At 44.3% G+C, this 16,855-nt stretch overlaps 1 protein-coding gene across 1 annotated transcript in view; it reads left to right on the top strand.

The window, feature by feature from the left end:
- Positions 1-827: 827 nt before the first annotated feature.
- vps13a (vacuolar protein sorting 13 homolog A) overlaps positions 828-16,855 on the top strand; it is a 44,479-nt gene continuing 28,451 nt past the window's right edge. Inside the window, 25 exon segments of the mRNA XM_048244149.1 lie at positions 828-1,027; positions 2,863-2,906; positions 3,227-3,269; positions 3,843-3,938; positions 4,645-4,746; positions 4,902-5,011; positions 5,337-5,396; positions 5,502-5,561; positions 5,709-5,789; positions 5,945-6,002; positions 6,105-6,232; positions 6,899-7,005; positions 7,639-7,810; positions 7,952-8,014; positions 8,260-8,395; positions 10,354-10,448; positions 10,605-10,747; positions 12,860-13,061; positions 13,226-13,340; positions 13,850-13,986; positions 14,759-14,891; positions 15,002-15,119; positions 15,493-15,643; positions 15,799-15,889; positions 16,138-16,334. Coding sequence (XP_048100106.1) covers positions 928-1,027; positions 2,863-2,906; positions 3,227-3,269; positions 3,843-3,938; positions 4,645-4,746; positions 4,902-5,011; positions 5,337-5,396; positions 5,502-5,561; positions 5,709-5,789; positions 5,945-6,002; positions 6,105-6,232; positions 6,899-7,005; positions 7,639-7,810; positions 7,952-8,014; positions 8,260-8,395; positions 10,354-10,448; positions 10,605-10,747; positions 12,860-13,061; positions 13,226-13,340; positions 13,850-13,986; positions 14,759-14,891; positions 15,002-15,119; positions 15,493-15,643; positions 15,799-15,889; positions 16,138-16,334 — 2,742 coding nt within the window. The 5' untranslated portion in view covers positions 828-927.

The following is a 16,855-nucleotide window of genomic DNA, read 5'->3' on the forward strand; positions in this document are numbered from 1 at the left end:
TCCGTCAAGGATTCCCGGGACACTGAAAGACCGGGGTACACGAAACTTGGTGGGCATGTAACCCCATATGGATAGCATGGAACCATCATTTTTCGTTTTGATCTGTAGCCCCCCCGCTGGACTGGACCCCCCGAAAGGAGGGTAGGGCAGACACAGTTTTCTGTGAATATCTTGAGAACCGTAGGGCCTAGGATGACCAATTTTTTCCGTATGTTTGCCTCCAGGGGTCATGTTAACCCATTCCATGTGCACACATGTGCATAAACAGATACACACGCACACACATACATTCACAGTAAGTATGACACATACTCACACAGTAGACACATGTACGCATGCATGCACATGCACAAACACACATACGCAGGCAAACACACAAGCACGCACACACACACACACCCACACCCACACACATAAACATAAACATGTACATGCACACATGCACACAATTGAAGAATTTCTCAGAATTATGAACAGGCAAGATGGGGGTGGGGTTGTATAAAATGAATTTTACATCATGTTTTGGTACTTGTTGTCTAGCAGATACCAGTGAGAATTGAGTGTAGATAATGCAATTTAGTGAGACAGTTAGAATCATATAGGCCTTTCAGCGTGATTTATTTTTGTGGAAAAAATGTGCTGGACTGGGCGGTGGTCATATTTTGCACCGCTCTGCGGTACATCTAGTTGAATACTGTAGTGATCTGACCAATCTGGCCCTTTCACAATCGCCGTTTGCCGGAGTGTCCGCCAGAGGGCGCAGTGTTTCCTCGAATTACCAGGGATTGACCCTGACGTCATTTTACCTTAGTCCCGCCCTTGTACGCCTGTGTTTATTTCAGGAAATTGACCTGGCGCTCTGTGAACAAGCTGCCATCCCGAAACCACCATGGATCCTGAGCGGCTTTAAACTAACCAGGAGGCAAGATGGTATTTGAGTCTGTGGTCGTGGACGTCCTCAACAGGTTTCTTGGCGACTATGTGGTCAACCTCGACAGTTCCCAACTCAGTCTTGGAATATGGGGAGGTAAAGTGCTTGCTGACAGTGTTTGGGCGGCGTCAAGGCATCTCAACGTTACTGATACCAGACCTTGCTTTCCGTGGGCATATGGCTTTATGTTAATTGAAAGACAAAGATGAAGCTCAAACTGTGTGCGCTGTGTCGTGAGAGAAATTGCACACTTTTTGTTCGCAAATTTTAGCAGTGGACGTGTGTAATTGAACCATATAGCATTATCACTTTGTCGCTATCAGCTAGCTCTGTCATGTCAGCTAAGGTTATGTGGACCCACGGTCAGCCAGGGATATCGATTCTAATTATTGCTCTGAAGAGTTGAAAACTTTAATCTTCCCTCTGCATTGTTACCAGCTGTAAGCATAAGAAACATTTTCCTCAACATAAAGACGGTAACCTTAACTTTTAATTAGCTAACCTAGCTGTCTGTGGCTAACATTGGTCTCACAGTTTTTAAATAATCACAGCAGACATGGTAAGCTATGTAAGCTAAATGTGCACGCCACATGTGTTCAACAGTTCCTGAATATCTTCTAAGTTAACAAGAACTCTTCTTCAATCACAAACCACAAGCAGACAGTGTGGACACACTTCAAACCACTGTGGCTAAATAGGTTAACACACGACTTTCACTGTATCCCTGCAGAGTACAGTTTCTACATTGAGTAACAGCTCTCCCTAAAGTTAATTGATCTTCTGCTTTATCTAGAGCAGGGGTTCCCAAACTTTTCCACGACAAGGCCCCCTAAATACCACTAGGTTCTGGCCAAGGACCCCCTTGATGTTTTATTAATTAAACCCATCGACAATACTACGGCAAATGTAAAAATACATTAAGCTAATCTAACTATTTTAGCCACAACCACATCGCGATGGAGCATACAGTGTGTAAAAAATTTATTTGGGGCTTTCTGCTATATGAGAGCCATCAGTCTACTATTATTCCCAGTCATTATCATGGGAAATATGTTCAGATATGCGTCACATTATTATAATGGCATTGTATAACAACCCTCATAGTATATTGTAAATGTTTCAAATGTATTTGTTTCTTGCTTTTATATTTCCCTCCAACTTGCTGAGGCCCCCCTGGCACCCCCTCGCGGCCCCCACTTTGAAAACCACTGACCTAGAGTCTAGACGAGCTTTACGAGCGAAGTGTGATAAAGCTCAGCAGTTATGCTCTACGCGTTAATTTGGCTTAAGAATTAGCCTAGACATATTGTGGCGCTCAGGGATTCCAGACCTTCGCGTGTTGCAAATTGATTGAGTGGCTGCTAATGTACTGCGCACTTGCCTCTTTGGACATTTGTGTTTGGAAGAGACCTCACCCTAGCCTAACGTGTCACGGAAAAAGGTATACTTAAGCTTTTGGAACTCTTCTACAGGAGCTCAGACTTCAGATGGATAAGTCTTCTGTATGTTGAAGGTGGGAATAGGTTTGGTAGCCTAATGTTTACACTGCATTATTGAGCCTACATTAACTTCTGTTGGTAAGTGTCCACGGCTTGCGTTTTCGTTTTAACTCACTGGGTCATGTGCGTGCGTGCCTGCGTGCGTGCGTGTACACTTTTGTGTATGGCTGGTAAGACCTCAGCACACACAATTATTGATCCGAGCACTTTCAAGCTTGTGTGTGTGTGTGTGTGTGTGTGTGTGTGTGTGTGTGTGTGTGTGTGTGTGTGTGAGTGAGTGAGAGGATAGTAAAATGGTTTATAGGCTTATTAACAAATATCCTGTTTTTGGGTCACTGTGTGTATTCTTTGTGTCTGTTTGATAATTAACTTTGTATGTTGTGTCTGTTTTGTTGTGTTTGAATAGCCTTTAATAAATGTTTTGCTCTGCAGGTGACGCTATCCTGAAAAACCTAGAAATAAAGGAAAATGCCCTTGTAAGTATGAATTTGCCTGTTTTCTGCGTATGTTAATAAGTGCCCTTGTAGGCAATGTAGGCCTAACTTGTCATAACTGGATGTGTTATGCATGTCCTCAAATACCATGAGAATGGAAGAACATTTTATAAGGGTCATTTCAGCCAGAATTAGAGCTGACCTACGTACTTGTGGCTATAGCAATACTTTATTTCCCTATACAGTGTAATTGTTGAACAGTGATGCTCATGTTGTGTTGCAGCAGAGAATGCATGGTTAAAACTGAGCAGTTTCCTGGCTTATGTGTTAGCGTGACAAATTGTCTTTTGTTGTTTTTTTAGAGCCAGTTGGACATTCCTTTTAAAGTACGGGCAGGACACATAGGTAAGAAGCATTTCATTTAATTTCAGTCTTGAATGGGTGGGTGAAAGTGAAAGAATATTTCTGGTGTCAACATCTATGTTCCATAGCCAACAAGAGAACAGGTACTACTAGATAACATTCATTTTTAAAGAAAGAATGTTAGTTCAGCTTGCAACAGATTCCTTATTCCAACTCTGGTGCATACTGTATCAGGTTTTTGTCTGTCAATACACACTTGTCAAGTCAGCATGTTTGTCCATCTTTTGATTGTACTAAATGTCAATATTTGTACTGGGCCTGGCCTGACCAAGAAAGTGTGTGTGTGTTTGTTTTAGCAGTGCAAGAATCTGCCTCAGTTTTTATAGCTCAGAGCATTCAGCAATCAATGGATATGTTATTCTCCTCTGGTGTACACACACACACACACACACACACACACACACAGTGGTGAATCATGTGGTGTTTGATTGTTCATTTGTAGTCATTAGGTATTGGTAATGGCATCATCACTGCTTTCTGCCTTACTGTGCTGCCCAGTCTGCTTCTGACTGTGTGTGTCTGACTGTGCGTGTGTGTGTGTTTAATTATTTTAAGGACGCCTGGAGCTGAAGATCCCTTGGAAGAATCTTTACACTCAGTCTGTGGAGGCCACTCTAGATGAAGTCTACCTGCTCATCGTTCCCACTGCCAGTATGTTGCTTTGTGTTTGGTTGTGTGCTCATGGGTCCAGTTGTGTTCCCCTGAATATATGGGTGCAGGGGTGGATTAAAGGGACACCAGGCAACGTTTTCGTGTTAATTACTCATCTTCGTAAGTCGGTATATGGTTAAATGACTCATTACGGGGCGAATGAAGGCTCTCTCGCCCGCCCCTACTGCCTGTAGGAAGAATATCCCACTTTCAAGTTCGGTGTATCCTACCCGCCGACCGAAGCAGGATCAGTTTACAGCACAGAGGCAGGCTAACGAAACGCTAGAGATTGTTGCAAACGTGTGTATAATGGCAGAGCCGGCGAAGAAGCAGCGAAAACCCTTGACGGAAGATGCAAAGAAAAGGAAAAGAGCATCAGACCGAGCGAGGGGGAGTTTCGTAGAGAAAAAGCATCAGGCTTGCCTGGTGTCCCTTTAAAGTGGTCATGGGCCCCTAGGCTACATTTGCTGTGAGGTCCCGCTCCCACAAAATAGCCTACCACATGAGGCAACATACAATTGATCCACCAGATACTCATACAACGTGTGTGAATATCAATATCTGGGAGTATTTGAAGAGATAATCTCTTGTACTCTTTGTTTGAGGTGAGAGTTGGTGCGGGTACATGTTTTCACTGCTTTTCCATAAACATTTTTAATCATGTGTTTCCATCTTTTGTGCGTGTGTGTGTGTGTGTGTTTTTTAGGTATTAAGTATGATGCTGAGAAGGAGGAACGACAGCTACAGGAAGCTCGTCAGAGGGAGCTCCAACGTATTGAAGAGACCAAACAGAGAGCAGCTGAACAAGGTGTGTGTGTGTCTGTGTGTGTGTCTGTGTGTCTGTGTTTGCATGTGCATGCACAATGCAGGAGTGTGTGATGGCTTTGTTGGGGTGCTGTTATGATGGGGGTATTTTGTTGTTGTTGTTGTTGTTTAACTGTATGTGCTGTTGTGCTACCTCAGAGAATCCTCAGCTGCAGAAGCAGGACACCTTTGTGGAGAAACTTGTCACTCAGGTGATCAAAAACCTCCAGGTGAAGATTTCCAACATCCACATCCGTTATGAGGATGATGTGAGTATTTACACAAGCACACTCACAGTATAACAACCATATGGTATCTTGGTCAGTCAAGACATTCACACCCATATGACGTGCTGTCGCACATTCACAGCCGCAATTTCACACTCAGAAACATACACACATACAGTACAGTACATTATATTTGATGTCCAACATTTTAGAACCATAATAAAAATATCAAAACTATGACAAAATACATAGTCATTCACAAATGTATACCCAAAATATTTAGGATTTTAAACATTTCCTTACATGGTTATATTGTAATCAACGTGTGTGTGTGTGTGTGTGTGTGTGTGTGTGTGTCCATCTGCAGATAACCAACCCATCCTCCCCCATTTCATTTGGAGTATCTCTACAAAACCTCAGCCTGCAGGTAAACTGATTCAGTATATGATTCAGTTTATACAGTGTGAGTGTGTGAGAGCGAGCGAGAGAGAGAGAATATGTTGATGGGGTTTGAATTTTTTTCTCTCCTTAGACAGCAGATGCTAATTGGCACCCATGTCTGCTGGAGGAGAAAGCCAAACTGTTCTTCAAGGTAACCCTCATGTGCACATAAAAGAAAAACACAGAACCATTTACCTTTTCACATTGTATTCCACTCTAAAGATGTCATCTGTTCTGTGTGTATTTTTCTATATCTGTTGTGTGCGTGTGTTAAACATGGTGTTTCTATGTCCTGCAGCTGGTGCGGCTAGACAGCCTATTTGCCTACTGGAACACCAACTCTGAGCTCTACTCCAATCACGCCCCAGACCAGGCGCTGGTAAGACCACCACACACACACACACACACACACACACACACACACACACACACACACACAAACACACACAGCAGACACTCAGAATTACACAGAATGGTCATGTGTAACAGATCTGTCATCTCATACAATACATATTTCTCTCCTCTCCTGTACAGAGATGTCTGAGACATAATGTTGCTGTGGAGGGTTCCATCCCTCAAGATTATCAATATGGTAGGTCCCTTTATTACGTGTGTGAGTGTGTGTGTGTGTGTGTATGTGCGTGCGTGCATTCTCCAGTGTGTAATGTTATAATGGTGTGCTTGTGGTCTCCAGTATTCCGACCAATCTCGGCGCGAGCCAAACTGAGAATGAACCCACGGTCTGATGTGGACTTATCGGCCCCTAAAGTGGACCTGATGGTCAATCTCCCTAACGTGTCTGTGGAGCTCAGCAGGCCACAGGTAATTATGACTCTTCTCATATTCACTGGAAACAATAAATATCGTACATTGTTAAAATGCAGACGGAAGTCTAGGGCATGTTAAACTTAATCTTAAAAGCCTCCTGCAATTGGCAATGGAAAAGAGAGTCAAAACAGAACCCAACACCGCTAATTCTACACATTGTGTAGGTATTAAAGGTAAAGACTAGGAAGTAACGCCATGCGTGTAGGTGGAGCTCAGTGAGAGGTGACTCACTCTCACAGTCCGGTGTAGCCTCACGCTCTCTCCCTGCGCAACCCAAAAGCCCAAGCGTCGCTTCTTTTGACACATTCAATTTTCACGGGGTGGTGTCCAAAGTCCAAAGACAAGTTTTGCCTGACTCACAGCTGGCAAAATGTTAATGAGGGAAAATAGGCCTGTACCAAGGATCCTCTCTGCATATAGAGGTGTGTCGTTGACGTATTAATGAGCGTTAAAGCCCCGCTTGTCAGTCAGTGCTTTCCCTACTATGTGACCTAACCTATACTAACATCACACTCACATGAACAATAAGCAATAATGTATTCACACACGCACACTGATAAAACCATAAAACCAAGATTGTGCCACACACATTTACACCTCTATGGCTGTTTTACCCCTGAACTCTGACCCGTGACCCATGAGCTTCTCCCTCTGCCACAGTATGTCAGCATCCTGGAGCTACTGGGTTCAGTGGACATGATGTCACGCAATTTGCCATACAGGAAATACCGTCCAGACCTGCCCCTTCATAACAATGCCTTCCTATGGTTAGTGTGTGTCTCTGTGTGTGCAGTATTTATGTATGCATATGTATATGTATATATTTATATACTTTATGTCTGTGTGGGTGTCTGTCCACACACAAATAGATAAGTAAATGGGCTCTATGCACGACTCCATTTTGGATTCACTTCCTACTGGGCAATCCACTTCCTGTTTACGCTGTAAACAGTAGGCTATGACAGAAAATGACAGATTACTGGCCTGCCAGTTTTAGTAGGCTATTGCTAGTTGAACAACATAGCTAAAGTTATCTAACCAGTTCAGTAACATCAGTTGCTTGAGTAAGGTTAAGAACCCTTTTTAAACCCTGTTTGCTGGAGAGAGTGGCACACAACATTTTCACAGAGTTGGTCTACATTACCATGAGACAAGGTCCTGAAGACAATGACTATAGAAACAAGCCATGTTTGCCAATGTTTTAATGTACACAGGAAGTTGATATGCCAGTACAAGCGAATCCAAAATGGAGTCATGCATAAAGCCTATTGTATGTTTGAGTCTGTTGTTTGTCTCGGCATGGTGACTGCACACTTGAGTTTGTATGCAAGTAATATGCTGGAAAGAGTGTCTTATAAACTGGATGGTGTTATTAATATTTGTTCTATTGATAATGTTAGGTGGCGCTATGTCATCGCGGGGATCCTGGAGGTGAACGTGAAGCCTCGTCTGCACATGTGGTCGTGGCAGCACATCCGCCGCCACAGACAAACAGTCAAGCGCTACAGGGGACTCTACAAACACAAGATCACCAACAAGAAACCTATGGAGTCTATGCTGAGAGAGTTGGAGGTAAACGCGCACACACACGTACACGCACACGCGCACACACACACACACACACACACACATACACTTCAACTTGAAATGCACACATACAAGCACACAGAATGTCTTTCTTTTTGTGACATTTCTGCTTTGTCCATTTAACAGGAAACTGAGAAGACTTTAGACATCTTCAATATCACACTGGCACGCCAGCAAGCAGAAATGGAGGTATACAACACATATCCATGTGTCCATCATTAATGAAGCCCTCTACCCATCATCCTTCATTCATTCCCTTTGTTCTGTTCACTTTGAAATCATACATTTCAAAGGGACCCTCTATACTCTGCACCTGCTGCTCCCACCCATTTTGCATGCAGCCAATTGTCCACTAGTCGGTTATGACTGGCTATGAGTTCAGCTGCCGTGTGTGTGTGTGTGTGTGTGTGTGTGTGTGTGTGTGCCGTTGCCAGGCCATGCGGGCGGGGCTGCCTGTGATTCGTCCAGGTCAGAAGGCGGAGGTGGAGGAGTCGCAGGGCTGGTTTGGCTGGATGTGGAGCTGGGGATCGGAAACCTCACCTAAGAGCAAAGAGACTGTCAAAACCGGAGGTCAGCACCTAAACATAAACACACATGCAAACAAACAAACAAACAGACAGACAAACAAACAAACAAACCTAAATGTGGAAAAGCTCAAGCTTGAGTTTCATTCTAAAAATGTTGTCAAGTTTGGGACTCCTGGGATCATCAGGCATGGGATCCCTGGATTGAATATGATGAGTTTCATTTGTCCAGGGGCCTGTACTACGAAGGGAGCTTAACCTACCCAGATGTAACCCAGGGTTACTTTGTTAAACCAGGGTTGACAAAACCTGGTTATCTTAAGTGGTGTTACCTCGGTACCACGATGCTGATTATGAAGTTGATTTGTTGAGCCGGGTTAACCTAATTGAGTTTGTGCGATTCACATAAAAGGGGCATTGCAGGTCACCACTTTCAGGTTCACCTTTTTTTACGGATGAGGAATGCACAATTATTATGACAAGTTATGAGGAATTAAAACCCACTCTAATGACAAAAATCAAATACGTTGGCAGTGAACAAAGCAAGGCTGTTGGCAACGATTTGCAGATCGGGTAGCCTAAAAAGTAAAAGTTTTATTTCCACATGTTCTTTAAATATGTGTTATGGAGGATTAATAGCTTGCGGAATGTCTGAAATGAGTTGAAATAATTAAATTGCCTATTTTGAGTACAGAGAAATGCCTACAGATGCAACACAATTCAGAAGTGGGCATATAGATTACAGTAATAGGATAATTGAATGTTTAAGTAGCCCCCATTGACTGATTTAGTGTATGTCTAATCCTGTGAACATTTCAGATGCAACACCATTGCTAAACGCACATGGCAGCAGGTGAAAGTGAAACACAAACACATTATTCAGAATAGTTTATAGTTATAGCTTGCAATAATATTTCTTAATTATGAAAACATGTAGGCCTATGCTTATAGCCTTCACTTGGCCTCTGTTTTACAGCTAACAAGAAAAAGGTGTCTTTGAACACTACTGTAAGGCACCAGAGTGTTTTACAGTAGCAGAGGAGTTGGCCATCGCAAATAATAGTGGAAGGCTGATTATGAACGGGGTTGAGGGAGGCATTCGGTCGGATTCTGGTGCTGTGGAAATGTGTAGCCTTTATGTGCAGGGTACAGTAATACTGTATGACATTCAATTCAACAAGTTTGTTAAAATTATTAGGCCTACTGTAGCCTAGGCTAGGCCTATGTCCGATTTATTTTAGGCTATTCTTGCTCAGATGTTCAGCATACTGTAGGCTAGGCCTATGTCCGATTTATTTTCGGACATACAGTATTTAGTTACATAGAATACATGAATGTCCAGTCCACGTAAGGGCATTGCTATGACGGGTGACATTACAGACTTCTGCCTAGATCATCTGACAAAGGTAACGAATTCCCTCGGCTGACAATCTATATCTTCATAGAGAATATATGGCGGTCTCTAAAACCCCTCGCCCTGCGAAGAGAGCCCCTCGCGATTTGCGCTCCAATTTCGTAGGCTATGGATCATCCAGGTACGCCGACATTGTCTCTAATTGTTAGTAGAGGGGTGGTACTTATAAAGGGTGTGGTTAACGGAAACCTCGGGTTAACCAAGAACATAACCTGCTCAGAGCAGGTTTGAGATGCAGTGTAAATTGCCATGGCAGCATACCTCGGTTAAAACCTATCCACCTTTCGTGAATGATTAATCGGGAAGTTACGCCACACGTGATCAAGTTACTCTCGAAGTTACCCAGATAAGCCAGAAACCCCGCTTCGTAGTACAGGCCCCTGGTCTTGTTTCAGTCAAACAAGGTTCTTGCCTCTCCAGCCTGTTCTACACCGGTTTAACACATTCTTTTTTGAGTCTTCCTGATGGCCAGTGAGGGCATAGCTGTGATCCAGGATCAGTTTACCTGTAGGTTGTTAGACAGTGAATCTGTGAGAGCTGTTAAGATTCAACTTAGCCCTTTTTTGGGGGGGTGGGACTGTTTTCTGCAGGGTTTGACGACCTTATGACACCGGCGGAGAAAGACAAACTCTACAAGGCCATTGGTTACAGTGAGATAGCCGTCAATCACAACTTGCCCAAAAATGTATGTCCACACACACATACACACACTCATAATTACTAGTCTTTTTTAACCTGATGGCCATTTTGTTTGTTATGTTTTTAGCATGTTTATTGTCTATTGTGTTTGTGTTTGTGTGTGTGTGTGTGTGTGTGTGTGTGTGTGTGCGTGCGTGCGTAGTTTGTGGACATGAAGGTGAGCTTCCAGCTGGTCAGCATGAGTGTGAGCTTGAAGGAGAGTTCAGACAAGCCAGAGATCCTCAAGTTGGCCGTGATGGACCTGAGTGCCATGCTGACCCAGAGACCAGGAGCGCAGGCCTTCGGGTACACACTCCTCTCTCACCACCTCTTACACACTCTCTACTCTACTCCTCTCTCTTACACACTCTCTACTCTACTACTCCTCTCTCTTCACCTCTCTTACACACTCTCTACTCTACTACTCCTCTCTCTTCACCTCTCTTACACACTTTCTACTCTACTACTCCTCTCTCTTTACCTCTTACACACACTCTCTACTCTACTACTCCTCTCTCTTCACCTCTCTTACACACTCTCTGCTCTACTACTCCTCTCTCTTTACCTCTTACACACACTCTCTACTCTACTACTCCTCTCTCTGCACCTCTCTTACACACTCTCTACTCTACTACTCCTTTCTCTTCACCTCTTACACACTCTCTACTCTACTACTCCTCTCTCTTCTCCTCTTACACACTCTCTACTCTACTCCTCTCTCTTCACCTCTTACACACCCTCTACTCTACTCCTCTCTTCACTGAAGTAGGGATCGACCGATATATCGGGCCGATATTTGCGTTTTTTACGTGTATCGGCATCGGCCGATAAGCGGCTGCGTTTGCCGATAGTTTTTCCCCGCATTATTTACATACAGGCGTCCACAGGCAGCTCTGTGTTGCTGGAGACGCTGCAATTCACGTGCAGACTGCCCCTCCCCCACTAGCAGAGTGCTGAAGGCATGCTCTTCAAGACAACAGTAAACTTTAAACTTTCAAAGCATCTTTTAACTGTTTGACTTAGCTGAAATAGTGCCATACACTTTGAAAGTGGAAGCAAGTTTGTGGGTCCAAATGGAAAACGTGAATGATAGATAGATAGGTACTTTATTTAATGCTGAATCCCTTGTCTATAAAACTGCTTGCCATTGTATTTAGGGAGCTGCAAATAGCTAAGTTGTAGGCTATCCATATGCATGCGGTAGCAGTAGCTGTTATGAACACTGGTCATATGATTAAGTAATGCCAACGTTGTTCCTGGTATTTGTGGGAGTTTTATTCAGCGACCACCTGGCTGAGTTTTGGACGCGTGTGGTGTGTGCGTCTCCCTCCCCCTCTCCCTTCGAGCTGGGCGGAGTTGCCATCACAGTGATATCAGAGCTTTAATAATGAGACGTGTTATACGTTGTTGAATATTAATTTGTGTTAACGTTTATCATGTACCAGACATAAGTGTACCGTGTATGCCTTACTTGTGTGTTTAGAGCTGTTTGATTTTCCTCTGCTGATTTATGTTCTGTGGTTGACAAATCTGGCAGCTTTTTTTAGAAAAAAAAATTGAAACCATGCAGTCTTAAATTACAAATCAAGCACTTTATTTCAGCTACTTTTCAGGCTTATTGTTTTCTTAAATTATTTAAATGTGTTGACAGGACATTTTGTGATGACCAGAATTATGTCCTATATGTCAGCAAGCAATGCATCATCAAGGCTGTGTTGTAAGATGTTGATGAAAGCCTTTTACCCTTGCACAGTTAACCATATGCTGTGCACCCATCCATAAGTTCAATAAATGTTCCTTTTTTAAATTGAGACTTATAACATTTGTTATCATCATTTGTGTAATTATGTGTCATTTGTATGATGTAAATTGAGGGAGCAAAAGCAGTATCGGCTCCAAATATCGGCAAACTGTATCGGTCATCGGCTAAGGCTGATGGGGGGAAAAAAAAAACGGTATCGGTATCGGCACTAAAAAATCCATATCGGTCGATCCCTACTCTTCACCTCTTACACACTCTCTACTCTACTCCTCTCTCTACTCTACTACTCCTCTCTCTTCTCCTCTTACACACTCTCTACTCTACTACTCCTCTCTCTGCACCTCTCTTACACACTCTCTACTCTACTCCTCTCTCTTACACACTCTCTTACACACTCTCTACTCTACTCCTCTCTTACACACTCTCTACTCTACTCCTCTCTCTTACACACTCTCTACTCTACTCCTCTCTCTTACACACTCTCTTACACACTCTCTACTCTACTCCTCTCTCTTCTCCTCTTACACACTCTCTACTCTACTAGTCTGCCGTATTTATTCATCAGCCACGGGCTCTTACAGGTGTTTGTATGTTAAATGGAAGTGTGTGTGTGTGTGTGTGTGTGTGTGTGTGTGTGTTTTCTGCCTGCCTCATAGGGTGTCTGCCCAGCTGTCATCGTTTGAAGTGACTGGACTTCCTCGAAACCACGTGGCTCCTATCCTGCTGTCTTCGCGGCGTGTGGCTGTGGAGAATCACAACCCGCTCCTGACGCTGATGTTTGAGACCAACCCACTGGACGGCTCGGCTGACCAGAAACTACACGCCGACGCCCAGCCACTGGAGATCATTTATGATGCTGTATGTGTATTAATGTGCAATTTATTTATCCAACTATGCATGAAACCAAAAGCACCCTCTTGTTTGTGTGTGGTGTATAACTGCCAGCCACAGGAAATCTTCCTCTTTTGGTTTTCTCAAACCACTAAACCTGTGTGTGTGTGTGTGTGTGTGTGTGTGTGTAGATGACGGTGAACAGCCTGTCAACATTCTTCCTGCTCCCTGATGATGTCCAGCTGGATGAGCTGACCAATGCGACACTCATGAAGCTGGAGCAGTTCAAAGACCGCACCGCTACAGGTCTAATGCGCACACACACACACACACACACACACACACACACACACACACACACACACACACACACACACACACACACACACTATATTTCAGACCACCATCATAATCTAGAAGCCCTAAAACTTACAGCCCACTCAGTGATGCCAGTGTTCTGTTTAACATCTTAACCAAACTCATGGACAAAGACATGTTGCCTATGCTGCCACCTTTTACTGAAACGTGGTGGTTTTTCCATGTTGTTCTCGTTGCTTCATTCACATGGCACATAAAGAGAGGGTGAAGCCTCTTGTGGATCTCCTGACACGAGACACCTTGCTTATAGTGAACCCTTTGTTATCAGGCCAGCCGTTTGAGTTTCCTATCGTTCCTATTTGCCTTTTTCTCCAAGGCGTGTTCCATTTTGCAAATGTGCTGATTGCATGTGCTGTTAGCGGCAGCGTTTGGCCCTGTGAGGCTGCAGGGTTGCTGGGTGTGTTGCACTGTTAACCAGCCCTGTGCTCTCCCTGCAGGCCTCATGTATGTGATCGAGACTCAGAAGGTGCTGGACCTGAGGGTCAACCTCATGGCCTCGTACGTCATCGTGCCTCAGGGCGGCTTCTACAGTGGCAAGGAGAACCTCATCCTGCTGGACCTGGGACACCTGAAGGTATATAAGTATAAGTGTAGTGGTCTCTTTTGTTGTCCTGTTGACCACTATGGTGGCTGAGCTAGAATGTCTGACCCACTTGTCCAAAGGAGAATAATCCACATCCACAGGTGTTTTGATATCCAAAAGTATAGGAGGGTTTATTACAAATAAATGAAAATATACATTTATATATATACTCTTTTGATCCTGTGAATTTGGAAATTTGGTCTCTGCATTTATCCCAATCCGTGGATTAGTTAAACAGCCCACAGTTAAAACACAGTGAGGTGAAGCACACACTAATCCCGGAGCAGTTAGCTGCCTGCAACAACAGCGGCGCTCGGGCAGCAGTGAGGGGTTAGGTGCCTTGCTCAAGGGCACTTCAGCCACGCCTACTGGTCGGGGTTCGAACCGGCAACCCTCCGGTTACAAGTCCGAAGCGCTAACCAGTAGGCCACGGCTGCCCCTAAGGTGTGAGTGTGCGTGTGTGTCAGTGTGCGTGTGTGTCAGTGTGTGAGAGAGTGTGTGTGAGTCGTGTTTGGCCTCTGTCAACCCTGCAATGGTCAGTATGAGCAGCTAGAGCTCGTCTTCTGTTTTCAGTGGCACAGTCAAAACACATATTTTCTTTCGAAAGGAGACAGTCCTGCCTGATGGGTTTAAATATAGAAGAGGTTCAAACAATAACAGTGTTGCTCTAATGAGTCATTCAGTATCCCTTATTTATTTGTGTGTGTGTGTGTGTGTGTGTGTGTGTGTGTGTGTGTGTGTGTGTGTGTGTGTGTGTGTGTAGATGTCCAGTAAGACGCGAAAGGGCCTGCCTCATCTCTCTGTTGGCAGCAGCACCCTGGAGGACATCATGTCCAGAGCCTACGACAGCTTCGACATCCAGCTCAGCAACCTGCAGTTCCTCTACAGCAAAGCAGGTATACACCCAAACCCCAGCACACTCATATGTAGACTCGTACACAGAAGCACACCCAGTCCCACATACTCTGTGTTGTTGATGTTGATGTTGTTGTTGTTGTTGTTGTAGACGGGGACTGGCGTGCGGCCCGCAAGCTGAAGCGCTCTGCGCTGCATGTGCTGGAGCCGGTGGACCTGAGGGTGGAGCTGAGTAGAGCCATGGTGGTGACGGACTCCCGCATGCCCAAGTACGAGCCCCACAGCAAACATGCGCTCATGTACCTGTACACACCAACCCGCAAGAGTGCTGCTCTATGTGCTCACTGACACTAATATATTCCCATTGCATACACAAAAATCACCCACTTATTTCACACACACACTTCCTCCCATTTACTGACTTTTACATTGTCAAACATACATGCATAGACACACACGCATGCACGCACACACACACACACACACACAGTCACACACACTTGCACATGCAAGACAAATCCCCTTCGGAGCAGTAAAGGATCACTCGCTCGCTTACTCACTAGCATTATGCTGAGAGCACTTATGGTATTTATTTATTAATTAATTAATTATTATTATTATTATTATTTGTGTGTGTCTAAGGTTTAAGATATCTGGAGAGCTTCCGCTCCTCTCTCTGCGGATCTCTGATGATAAGGTGCGGGGTGTGCTGGCCCTGGTGGACAGCATTCCTCTCCCAGAGAGCCGGCCCACCCCCACCCCCAAACCCAGCGCCATCCAGCTCACACCCAAGGTGAGGCCCACGGGGAGTGTGGGCTGTGTCCGCATACAAGGCCTCCTCCTGAATACCTCAGCCACTCTTACTCACAATTACTCCGATGTTTAGACCATTGGTATGGTAGTTATGTGTGTGTTTTTGTGAGACTGACTTGGTGTTTGTCCTCTCAGCCGTCCAAACATATTATGACCACGCCTCAGGTCAACCCAAGGAAAGGACCCTCCCTCGCTGAGATGCGGTCGTCAATGTTCTACGATGCCAGTAGGTACACGTGCACATACACATACATAAGCTCACACACTTACTGTATATACTATGCTGTATTTGAATCACACAAGTTAATTGATCAACATTTAGAATCATTATTGGTTTCTTATCACCATATCTATAATTGTTAACTGATATTTATCACAAATGGTAATATTTTCTTTGCTGATATGAAGTTGGATACTTAACTCCAACACCACTAAACACCTACCTTGTGTGTGTGTGTGTGTGCGTGCGTATAGTCTCTATAACGTCTATGAGCTCAGAGGAGGAGCTCTTTTTTGATGCTCCCAGCTCACCTGTCAAGGACCAGCCGTTCCTTTTTGAGGTTCCGCCCAGCTCACTGTCGCGCTCCGCATCACTGAGGCAACGCACCATGGCAACCCCCGAACCTCAGAAGAACATGACTGACTTCCTCATATTATTCATGATCCAGAAGGTACATCATGAACTGTGCATGTACTCATACTCCCTCACACACAAAGGTTGTATCAGCCATGGCGGGTTAACGTCACTTCTGTTGACCTTCAAACAAAACAGAGCTAGCGCGCTACTCCCTCCCCCTCCCTCCCGTGCAATTGAAACTCTCCTGAATGCGCGTCAGTTATTGGTTGGAACACTTTATTTTGTCTTTGAGTGGATGGCAACACTTGTTGGTGGCAATTGTTTTTGTGTGCAGATCTCAGAGCCTAGGCTGCCTACAGAGACGTGCTTTTTTGACGGCCTGCTTATGGAGCGGGCAGCTAGCGGATCGTTAGAAAAGATTAGATGAATGATAATTTATGTTGTCTTTTTTGGGCCTGCAATCGCTGATACAACCTTTAACATAATATATAAACACAGACTTGGACATGGTATCATGTGCAAGACATGTTGGCGTGTGTGCTTATGCAGTGGTAAGATTACTTATTTAGAATTGATTAATTATCATAAGTATTGTAGTGAGCACCTTATGTCTGT

This window comes from Alosa alosa, chromosome 5, assembly GCF_017589495.1.
Source record: "Alosa alosa isolate M-15738 ecotype Scorff River chromosome 5, AALO_Geno_1.1, whole genome shotgun sequence".
Lineage (NCBI taxonomy): Eukaryota > Metazoa > Chordata > Actinopteri > Clupeiformes > Clupeidae > Alosa > Alosa alosa.